At 39.7% G+C, this 11,606-nt stretch overlaps 1 protein-coding gene across 1 annotated transcript; it reads right to left on the bottom strand.

Annotated features, from left to right (window-relative positions):
* Nucleotides 1-10,394: 10,394 nt before the first annotated feature.
* On the bottom strand, nt 10,395-11,014 carry LOC114424065. Its single transcript, XM_028390935.1, has 2 exons — nt 10,772-11,014; nt 10,395-10,619 (listed from the first exon to the last, which is right to left on the bottom strand). Exons 1-2 carry the CDS (start codon nt 11,012-11,014, stop codon nt 10,395-10,397), a joined length of 468 nt encoding a protein of 155 aa, XP_028246736.1.
* Between the last annotated feature and the right edge of the window lie 592 nt (nt 11,015-11,606).

Here is an 11,606-nt window from a genome sequence, read left to right as displayed (position 1 = left end):
GCAGGGTCTACCTCTATGCCCCTACTGGAAATGATATGCCCTAAAACTATACCTTGTTCTACCATGAAGTGACATTTTTCAAAATTAAGCACAAGGTTAGTTTTAATGCATCTACTAAGAACTCTATCCACACTATCCAAACATGTATCAAAAAAGGATCCATAAACAGTAAAATCATCCATAAACACCTCTATGCAACTCTATAAAAAGTCACTGAAAATGCTAAGCATACACTGCTGGAAGGTACCAGGGGCGTTGCATAGGCCAAAGGGCTTCCTCCTATAGGCAAAACTACCAAAGGGACAAGGGAATGTGGTCTTTTCTTGATCCTCAGGAGCAATATGAATTTGTAAATAACCAGAAAAACCATCAAGAAAACAGTAATGAGACTTACCTGCCAAGTGCTCAAGCATTTGATCAATGAATGGCAGAGGAAAATGATCTTTCCTGATTACCTGGTTCAGCCTCCTATAATCAATGCAGACTCGCCAGCTGTTCTGCACTCTTGTGGGGATCTTTCATTCTTAATCACTGTGAGGCCTTTCTTCTTAGGAACCACTTGGATTGGACTCACCCACTGGTTGTCAGAAATGGGGTAGATGATTCCAGCTTGTAAGAGCTAGGTCACTTCCTTTTTCACCACATCTTGAATGACGGGGTTGAGTCGCCGCTGTGGCTGCCTCACTGGCTTAGCTCCATCCTCTAAAAGTATCCTATGCATGTAGGTAGATGGGCTTATACCAGGAATGTCTGCTAAAGTCCATCCAATGGCCTTCTTGTGCTTCTTGAGCACTAGCAACAAATTCTCCTCTTGCTCAGCATCAAGGGAGGCAAAGATGATCACTAGAAATTTATCCTCCAAGTAAGCATACTTGAGGGTTGCTGGTAAGGGCTTCAACTCTGGTGTGGGTGGTGGCTGAACAGTGGGAGGAACCAGGGTAGGAGAAGAAGAAGGTTCCTCAGCCTGTACCGCATAAAGCAAGTCATAAGTATATGTACTTCCTGCAACATGGTTAGTGCATTCTGACTCTAAAATATCAACATCAAGAGGTACAACACCAGACTCAAATTCAATTTCACTCTTAGCATAAAAATCAGATACAAGATCAAATTCAAACTCAGATTCATATTTAATGCATAAGGAATGACAAGTATGTAGATCAGATAAAAATGGATGTTTCCTACCATTAAGAACAGAATCAAAATCAAACATATAATCATCAACAATTTGATCAATTATCTCAGCACGAAAAATAGAATGATCCTCAGATGGATGTTTCATGGCATCAAGAATGTTAAAATGAACAACAATATCACCAAATTCCATAGACAATGTGCCAGCATAAACATCTATCTTGGTTTGGGCTATTTTCATAAATGGCCTGCCTAAAATAATTGGAACTGAACCATGGGAAAATCCCTCTTCCATATTAAGAACATAAAAATCAATAGGAAAAATAAGTTCACCAACCTGAACCAGCACATCCTCTATGAAACCTACGGGGTAAGCAACACTTCTATTTGCCAAATGAATCACCACATCTGTAGATTGCAAAGGTCCAAGAGATAAAGAATTGAAAATGGACAGAGGCATGAGACTAACTGATGCTCCTAGATCTAGCATGGCATTCTCAAATTTACTGTTCCCAATAATGCAAGGTATACAGAAAGTACCGGGGTCCTTACATTTCTCAGGAATGTGAGGAACAAATTTACCTATCAATGCTGACACATTTCTACCCATGCTAATCCTTTCATTGCCTTTGAGCTTCCTTTTGTGGGTGCACAACTCCTTTAGAAACTTGGCATATCTTGGAATCTACTTGATGGCGTCTAGCAGAGGTATGTTCACCTCTACTTTCCTGAAGGTATCCAAAATCTCCTTTTCCGCTTCTTCCATTTTTTTGTTTGGAATTGCTCTAGTTGGGAATGGAAGAGGGATAAGAGGCTGCTGCAAGTCAGAATTACTAGAAGAAGGTCCACCTGCATGAAAATTTTCTTTAGGAAGCTTTCTCTTTTGTGCAACTATCTCATCCTCTTTTTCAGGTGTAGAATGAAGCTTGACAGGTTCAGGTGCAAGTGCTGCTACTGGTGGAGGCACTTCAGTTTGCTTTCCAGACCTCAAGGTGATGGCACTCGCATTTCTTGGATTCTACATAGTTTGTGAAGGCAATTTGTCAGAATTTTGGGACTAAGCTTGGTTCAACTGAGTAGCCATCTGCCCCATCTGATTTGTCAGACTCTGAATGGAGGCTCTTGTCTCTTGCTGAAATTGCATATTCTGGATGGTCATTTGCCTCACTGATGTGTCATCATTTTCTCATATTTCTTAACCCTTTTTGTCACCATTTTAATTATTGATTAGCCTTAATTGTCAAATTAATTATGTAGTTTTATCATTTGGGCCTACTGGATTAATTTTGTGTTTTTAATTTAATTTCAGGAGAATTGTAAGTAATTGGGCTTGAATCCGGAATTGGGCTTGGACTTGAAGAGAGCAGACAATTTTATTCTACCAAATCTTATCTTATCTAAATTTTATTTCATCTAGATTTTATCTTATCATATCTAGATTTTATCACATCTAGATATTATTTTATCTAGATCTTATCTAGATTTTATTTTATTTATGGGCTTGGACTTAAAACAGATTTGTAAGCTTTGGGGGTTGAGAACTATAGAACAATACCAAGGTTCTAGTTTTAAGCTCTCTCTCTCTCTCTCTCTTTCGTTTTAGTTTTTTTTTGTTTTGGAGAATAATTCTAGTTTTCTTCGTTTTCTACTACAATTCCGTTTGCTATTGATTAATGGAAGGCTAAGTCTCTTGCGTTGTTTTCTCTTGAGGATCAAGCACAACTCTCTTCGAGGTTTTATTATTACTATTGCATTCTGCTCAGTTTTTCCTCTTCACCAATTACTTTGTATTTGTTGCTATTAATCCATGCATGCTTAGTGCTTAATTAATTGTCTCTGCGCTTAATTTACGTTCATGCTTAATGATCAGTTTCGTTCATGATTAATTGGTGTATGTGTTGCTTAATCACATAATGAATGCCTTATGTTAAATTTCGCTTAGTAATTTAATTTAGGGTTGGATTAAGTGGTTGAACTGATAAAGGATATATCCTCGTAACCTAGGATAAGAGACTTGCTTGTGAATCAAGGGGAAACAACATGTTTTAATTATGATATTTTCTAATTCAAATTTACTTGTTGTTTAATTTACAAAAACAAACAACCCCCCCTCCCTCATTCGTTACTGTTTTATTACAATCTATTATGAGCGTTTGGTTGACCATTGCTCATTGGGAGACGACCTAGGCTCACTTCCTAGATACTGCATTTTTAATGTTTATTTGATACAGGTACGGCCTAAATCAAATTTGGCGTCGTTGCCGGGGAGTAGTGGGCCAAAGGTTCATAATAGTGTTTGGTTATCTAATTTTGTGTAGCGTTCTGTTTTGCATTTCAATTGCATTCCCTGTTTTAGCGACTGATTCAACCTTTTGTTTTGCTGTGAACAGTGTTAAACAGTGATTAGTGACAAATTTTGCAATTTAATTAACGATTTTTGTTTTGATAGTTAGAGTTTTTATTTTTGGCTGAATTTTTGTGTGGTAGCTTCTTTTGATCCATATTTCGTGTGAAAAATACCAATAGCACTTAGTGTGGCAGTATTTGAGAGAGACAAAAATTTTGGGAACTTGTTTTTAGCAAAACTTCAAACGGCCATAACTTTTGCTCCGGGTATCAGAATAACTATTATTATATATGCATTTGGGGTAGAAAAAAATTTCCCATACTGTGGCAACCAGCTAAAGGGGTCTCCCAAACTCCAAAAATCAGGTGTGGCTGCATGAGACTTTCTATCAGTACACGTGCCACCGGCAGGGCCAGGATTCCAGCCCATACACGTGGCCTACTACGGAGCAGTTTGAGGTTGCAGTAGCATGGCCGGAGGATTGGCCCGAGGATCAGACTAGACTCGCCGGTGCTCCTGGAGGTGAGGACGAGGTTGAGGATGATTAGAACATGGCGGACCTGATAGATCTCCTCCTGTGAAAGAGGCAGGGACGGTTGTTAGTTGATGAATACGACTAACTTTTGTGTAAGAAATCTGTGAAAATTGTATCTAACTCCTCCATTTATGGTTATTTTGTAGTGTTGTAATTACTTTTTGTTAAATATAGGTAATAAATACTTAGTACTCCCATTTTGTGTATTTAATAATCATTTCCTTTCAATTTCAAGTTAATTAGGTAAGTTTGTGAAGTGCTGATTTTAATCTGCTCGCTAAGCCAATCTGCTGGCTTAGCAAGTCATCCGCTGAGCGCACCTCTCTTGCGGCTGAGTGCGAGGAAGAATCTAGAAGAAGGATGAGCTGGACACACGCGCTAAGCGAGAGCTCATCCTGCTAAGTGCTCCACTTGCATGCATCCGCTAAGTGAGAAGACGAGCGCCAAGCCGAAATTCACTTATGTGTGCTAAGCGAGGCAGACATGCGTTAAGCTCGCAAGCACCAACAAGGCCACCTATTTAAGCCTGAAATCAGAAATGGAGATGGAGTTTGGGCTATTCCTTGAGCTTCTGCATTTTTAGAGATTTCTAAAGAGAGAAAGGTCCAAGTTCCAGAGAGTTTCGAGAGCTTTTGTTGTGCGAAGACTAGTAGAGAACTAAGCTTGAAGATGACAGTATCCTGAGAGCATGAGATGAGTCTGTGAGTGATTGTGAGGTTCTAGCGGTGGAGGAGACATCCCCACTACTTGCATTTCTTCAATCCTTCATTTTTCTCTTCTCTTTGTTGTAAAGAAAGCTACCCAAATATGGAGATCTAAATCCTCTGTTGGTTCTTCCTTGTACATACTTGATGTAAATACTTGTATATCTATTTAATGATGTTTTATGTGTTCTCTGTGCTATTAGTATGTCATTTCAGTGTGTTTTTGCCTTGTTCACGTAGATGCATGCTTTGTTAGGATCATTCAACAGTGGAAACTGGTCTGATTCTTAGAACTTGATAGGACAAGGCTAGTTTATCGTATTATCATGAGGGATCGGGGTACGATAACCTATATGTTTATATGTTTGTCTTAATGCGGTTCTGGTCGAGTTTAGTCCTACAAGAGGAATTTGAGGATGATGCTTGATCAGGATTAGGCTAGACTATCGCGAGGGATCAGGGTTTAGCATTTCAGGAGACACCATAGAACACACGAGCATTGTTAAGTAGAGAATATCCTTATAACATTAGGCACCTAATAGGAAGACCAACACGTTGTCTACTTGTCTTTACACATCATTACTCACGTGATTTTCCTTTTTAATAGTTAGTTTACATACCTGTTCATAGTCTAGACATATCTTTTCATACTAGACACCTATTCACTGAATATAGCTTTACCAAGTAACACAAGTTCCTCGAGAGTTTGATACTAGGTTCTTACCATTTTATACTACTTGCGCGATCCGGTGCACTTGTCGGGCTCGACCAATTTTTTGGCGCCGTTGCCGAGGAACTTCTTTCTATTTGGAAAGTTAGTTCAGTCCTAGGTGTTTATTCTTTATTCTTTGATTAACTATGAATATTTGCTCTCAATTCACAGTTGGTTTCCTCTAGAACTGGATAACCGTTGTTTTTGTTAGTGTTTTATATGAATAGATCTCCCACAGGAAATTTAGTTCCTTTGGACTTGGAGATTCAAACTACGTTAAGAAGGAACAGAGCCGAGAGGAGAAGAAAACTACTGCAAGACAGGACAATAACTTCCATTCTAGAGGAAGAAGCTCATTTTTTTTATTCTACATCATCTGACTCACCATCATCAAGGGAATCCGTGACATATTTACCAGAAGCCGTTATCATGGCTGATGACCACCAGCAAACGGTTACCCTTAAGGACTACTCAAGCAGTTCAGTACCACAATTCTTTACTAGCATCGCACATTTGGAAGTCCAAGCTCACAACATAAACTACCCTTATTCTTTAATTCATTTAATACAATGGAACTTATTCCAAGGATTACCAAATGAGGACCCCTATGCACATTTGGAAACATTCATTGAAATTTGTAACACTATAAAGATTGTAGGCATGCCAGATGAAACCATCAGACTCAGCCTATTTTCATTTTCCTTGGTAGGAGAAGCCAAGAGGTGGCTCTATTCATTTAAGGGTAACAGTCTGAAGACCTGGGAAGAAGTTGTTGAGAAATTTATGAAGAAATACTTCCCCGAGTCAAAGACTGCGGAAAGGAAAGCTGCAATTTCATCATTTCATCAGTTCCCTGATGAATCCCTAAGTGAAGCATTGGAGAGGTTTAGAGGTTTGATAAGAAAGACCCTCACCCATGGACTCTCTGAGCCAACCCAGCTTAACATATTCATAGATTGGTTGAGGCCGCAATCTAAGCAGCTGTTAGATGCTTTTGTAGGGGGAAATAAAACTGAAACCCCTAAAGAAGCAACGGAGTTGATTGAAAACATGTATGCCAGTGATCACGCCATTCTATGTGATAGAGTGCATCAACCCACTAAGAAGAGTTTACTAGAGTTATCATCACAAGAAGCTGTGTTGGCACAAAATAAGTTGCTCTCTAGGCAACTTGAGATATTGACAGAAACCCTGAGTAAGTTGCCAACTAACTTGTCTAATGGTCAACCTTTATAGCCTTCTGTTTTTTAGGTCATAGGTTGTACCATATGTGGTGGTACTCATGAATCCGGTCTTTGCATTCCTTTTGAAGAGCAAACGCAAGAGGTTAGCTACATGGGGAATCAACAAAGGAAAGGATACAATCAAGGTGGATTCTTAGGTTTCCAGCAGGGTCCTTACAACCAACAAGGACAGTGGACATCACACCCTGGTAATCAATTCAACAAAGACCATGGGGGACCTTCCAACAGGCCGTCTCAACAAGGGCCTAACATTTTTCAGAGGACAATCAAGCTGGAGGAGACTCTGACTCAATTCATGCAGGTAACCATGCCAAATCACAAAAGCACTGAGTCAGCATTGAAGAACCTTGAGATCCAGGTGGGCCAACTAGCCAAACAATTAGTTGAAAAGTCATCCAATAGCTTTGGGGCGAACACAAAAAAGAATCCCAAAGAGGAATGCAATGTTGTGATGATAAGAAACAATAAATGTTTGGTAGTTTAGGATGAGGATAGGGTGGCTTTGGAGAAACAAATTGTTGTAAAGGATGGCACTGAGAAAAAGAAAGAGGAGGTAACAGATGTGACAAATTAGGAGAGTGAAAAACCAATAATGGTCGAGGAGAAAGAAATAAACGACCAAAGAAAAGAAATAGAGGTAGAAAAAGAAAAAGAAAATGAAGAAAAAGAAAAGTTGAAAAAAATAAAGAAGGGAAAGAAAAGAGTAGAAATGAGAAAGCAAGAGGGAAGAAGAAAGAAAAAGCTTCAAATGAGGATACAGAAGTACCATATCCTGTGGTACCTTCCAAGAAGGACAAGGACCATCATCTGGTGAGATTCCATGATATTTTTATGAAACTGGAATTAACTATGCCTTTTGGGGAAGCTTTGCAACAAATGCCTCTCTACTCAAAATTTCTAAAAGATATGTTAATAAGGAAAAACAGATACATCCACTAGGAGAATATTGTTGTGGAAGGCAACTGCAGTGCTGTAATACAGAGAATTCTTCCACCAAAACATAAAGACCCTGGAAGTGTTACTATTCCTTGTTCACTATGGGAAAGGCTCTCATTGATTTGGGAGCCAGTATCAACCTAATGTCACTCTCCATGTGTAGAAGGTTAGGAGAGTTGGAAATCATGCCCACGAGAATGACTTTACAACTTGCTGACCGATCTATCACAAGACCTTACGGGGTAATTGAGGATGTTTTGGTAAGAGTGAAACATATGGTCTTTCCAACTGATTTTGTGGTCAGGGATATGGAGGAAGACCATGAGGTTCTAGTCATTTTGGGACGTCCCTTTATGTCAACGACAAGCTGCATAATCGATATGGGAAGAAAGACACTAGAGATGGGTTTTGAAGATCAGAAGATCAATTTTGATCTTTTCGAAGAAAACAAGCCGATGCCAGAGCATAATGTTTGCTTGCAGCTGATGGAGGTTGAAGAAGAAGTCCTGAAGGTGAGGACCAATATTTAATCGCCCATTGAGGTAAAAGCGTCAAGCTAATGACGTTAAAGAAGCGCTTCCTGGGAGGCAACCCAGTTTTAATATCTGCTATTATGTTTATTTTATGCATTGCATAATGTGGAACTTGCTTCATAATCATTACATTGGGGTATATCAGCTTGTTTTTAAATGATAGATATAAGGGTTTCAAATTCTTGAGTAAAGGACTGAAATAGAACTTAGCAATTTTTTTCAGAAATTCAGTCCTTTCGCTAAGCAAGAAGACGAGCGCCAAGCCGAAATTCACTTATGCTCACTAAGCGAGCCAGACTTGCGCTAAGCGCACAAGCACTAACAAGGCCACCTATTTACGCCAGAAATCAGAAATGGAGATGGAGTTTGGGCTTTTCCTTGAGCTTCTTCATTTTTAGAGATTTCTAGAGAGAGAAAGGTCCAAGTTCCAGAGATTTTTGAGAGCTTTTGCTATGCGAAGACTGGCAGAGAACTGAGAGTGAACAGGAAGCCATCCTGAGAGCATGAGATGAGTCTGTGATGGATTGTGAGGTTCTAGAGGTGGAGGAGACATCCCCATTACATGCATTTATTCAATCCTTCATTTTTCTCTTCTTTTTTTGTAAAGGAAGCTTCCCAGATATGGAGAGCTAAATCCTCTGTTGGTTCTTCCTTGTAGGTACTTGATGTAAATACCTGTATATCTATTTAATGATGTTTTATGTGTTCTTTGTGCTATCAGTATGTCATTTCAGTGTGCTTTTTCCTTGATCACGTAGATGCATGCTTTGTTAGGATCATTCAACAATAGAAACTGGTCTAATTCTTAGAACTTCATAGGATAGGGCTAGTTTATCGTATTATCACGAGGGGTCGGGGTACGGTAACCTAATTGTTTGTATGTTTGTCTTAATGCGGTTCTGGTCGAGTTTAGTCCAACAAGAGGAATCTGAGGATGATGCTTGATCAAGATTAGGCTAGACTATCACGAGGGGTCGGGGTTTAGTGATGCAATCCTACCTCGCAAGGGCATTGGATAGAAAACTCCAAGTAGATTGGGCCAGAGATGCAAGAGAAGGCCCTAGGATTCTTATGAGCCTTAGGGTAGATTTCGGGCCCATGGGCTAAGTACGAGCCCACTTATCTTTGTAAATATTATATTAAGGTTTCATTATTTTTGGGCCTTGTATTTAGGGCTCCATAATGTAGGTAGGGTACCCTAGAAATATAGGATTTTTCAGCCCTTGTATTTTAGGGCACCTAGACTAGTTTTTGTATTAGGGGTAGTTTTGTAATTTCACATGCACTAAGTGGATATTTGATGTGTGTGGTTGGAAATAAATTTAATTGAATTGGTAGAAGCCCAATCCAATTAAACAAGTAAAAAGAATCGCTTGATTCAACCTTAGAAAGAACTACGTAGGTCTGATTTCCTCTTCGATGGAGGGTACGTAGGAGCAAGAGCCCCGCTTTTGTCGACCTCAAAAATAAAAAAAATAATAAAAGTTAAGGTAACACAATTTCCACAATTCTAAAAATAAGGTTGTTGTCCTTTGGGACAAACGTGAGAGGTGTTAATACCTTCCTCAAACGTAAATACAACTCCTGAATCTGGAATATTCTTTATGACCGGTTTCCTTTGGTTTTTCCGACGTTTTCCAGAAATAAACATTGGTGGCAACTCCACGCATTTTCCTCCTTTGGAAAACGCACCCGTGAGCCTCGCCTCGCTCGCCCGCAAAAGGGCATGTTGCGACAGTCTTGGGACGTTAGAAATGGCTTTGGAAGAAAGAAAGAAGAAGAAATGGTGTTTTTCCTAAGCTACATGAAAGCAAAGGCTGAAATGCTTAAATGAGAAATGCTCTCGGGAACGAACGAAAGCTTCGCGCACACTCCAGATATCTTCTCTAAGAGCCCAACGGTCAGATCGTGGACAAGTGTCTTGTGAAGCTACATACCAAATTTCGAAAAGATCCAATGGTTAATGAAGGTTGGGCAGCATTTTTACCGAGGCAGCTAATGTAGCTTCCTCAAGAAGCTTCATTAAGAGGCTTCCTCAAGAAGCTTCCTCGTGGCTTCTTTGAGAAGCTAGATCCTTATCTACCCACACCCCTCTATTAAATAAATTAACCTCCTTGAAAATAATTACGGATAAAATAACACAACAAATACAATCAAACATCAATCATAATTATTAATATATATATATATATATATCAGGGTGTTACAACTCTCCCACCCTTTTAGAAATTTCGTCCTCAAAATTTACCTTACTCAAACAAGGATGGGTGAGCTTCTTGCATCTGACTTTCTAATTCCCACGTGGCATCTTCTCCTGATGCACCTCCCCAGATCACCTTGACCAACGGAATCTCTTTCCCTCTTAGGTGTTTTGTTTGCCTATCCTCAATCCTCAAAGGCAATGTTTCATATGTCAAATTCTCCTTCACTTGTACATCATCCAATTCAATCACATGGGATGGATCACGGATATACTTATGGAGTTGAGACACATGAAAGACATTGTGAAGATTAGAAAAAGACGGGGTAATGCAATTTGGTATGCCACAGGGCCAACTCTCTTAAGAATTTGAAATGGACCAATAAAGCGAGGTGTTAGTTTTCGGGATTTCAATGCTCGACCAACCCCAGTCCACGGAGTGACTCTCAAGAATACATGATCACCAACCTCGAATTCCAGATCATTCCTCCTCTTATCATGATAACTTTTCTGCCTACTCTGAGCAGTCCTCATCTTTTCTTGGATTAACTTGACCTTCTTTGTGGTTTGATGTACCACTTCTGGTCCTAAGGTAAGGCCTTCTTCGAGCTCTGACCAACATAGGGGTGTCCTACACCTTCTACCATACAAAGCTTCATAAGGAGCCATGCCAATGGTAGAGTGAAAACTGTTGTTATAAGTGAACTCTATCAATGTAAGAAAATTCTCCCAACTTCCTTTATGCTCTAAGACACACACCCTCAAAAGGTCCTCCAATGACTGAATGGTCCGTTCAGTTTGGCCATCAGTCTGAGGATGGTAGGCTGAACTTAGTCTAAGCTTGGTCCCCAACGCTCTGTTCAAGCTTTCCTAAAATCTAAAGGTAAGCCTAGGATCTCTATCAGATACTATGCTAGATGGCACACCATGTAATCTGACAATCTCACTTATATATAAGGTGGTAAACTTCTCCAAGGAAAATCTGATATTAATGGGAATGAAGTGAGCAGACTTAGTCACTCTATCAACAACAACCCAGATAGAATCTAAACCTCTAGGGGTTCTAGGTAGTCCTACCAAAAAATCCATGGAAATACTGTCCCACTTCCACTGACGTATCTCTAAGGGTTGTAACTTCCCTGAAGGTCTTTGATGTTCTATCTTAGCCTTCTGATAGACTAGGCATGCATACACAAACTCACTAACCTCTCTCTTCATGTTGGGCCACCAAAACATCGTCTTTAAATCCTGATACATCTTG

The sequence above is a fragment of the Glycine soja genome, chromosome 8 (genome assembly GCF_004193775.1).
Source record: "Glycine soja cultivar W05 chromosome 8, ASM419377v2, whole genome shotgun sequence".
Taxonomy (NCBI): domain Eukaryota; kingdom Viridiplantae; phylum Streptophyta; class Magnoliopsida; order Fabales; family Fabaceae; genus Glycine; species Glycine soja.
This window is presented reverse-complemented; position numbering and strand designations above follow the sequence as displayed.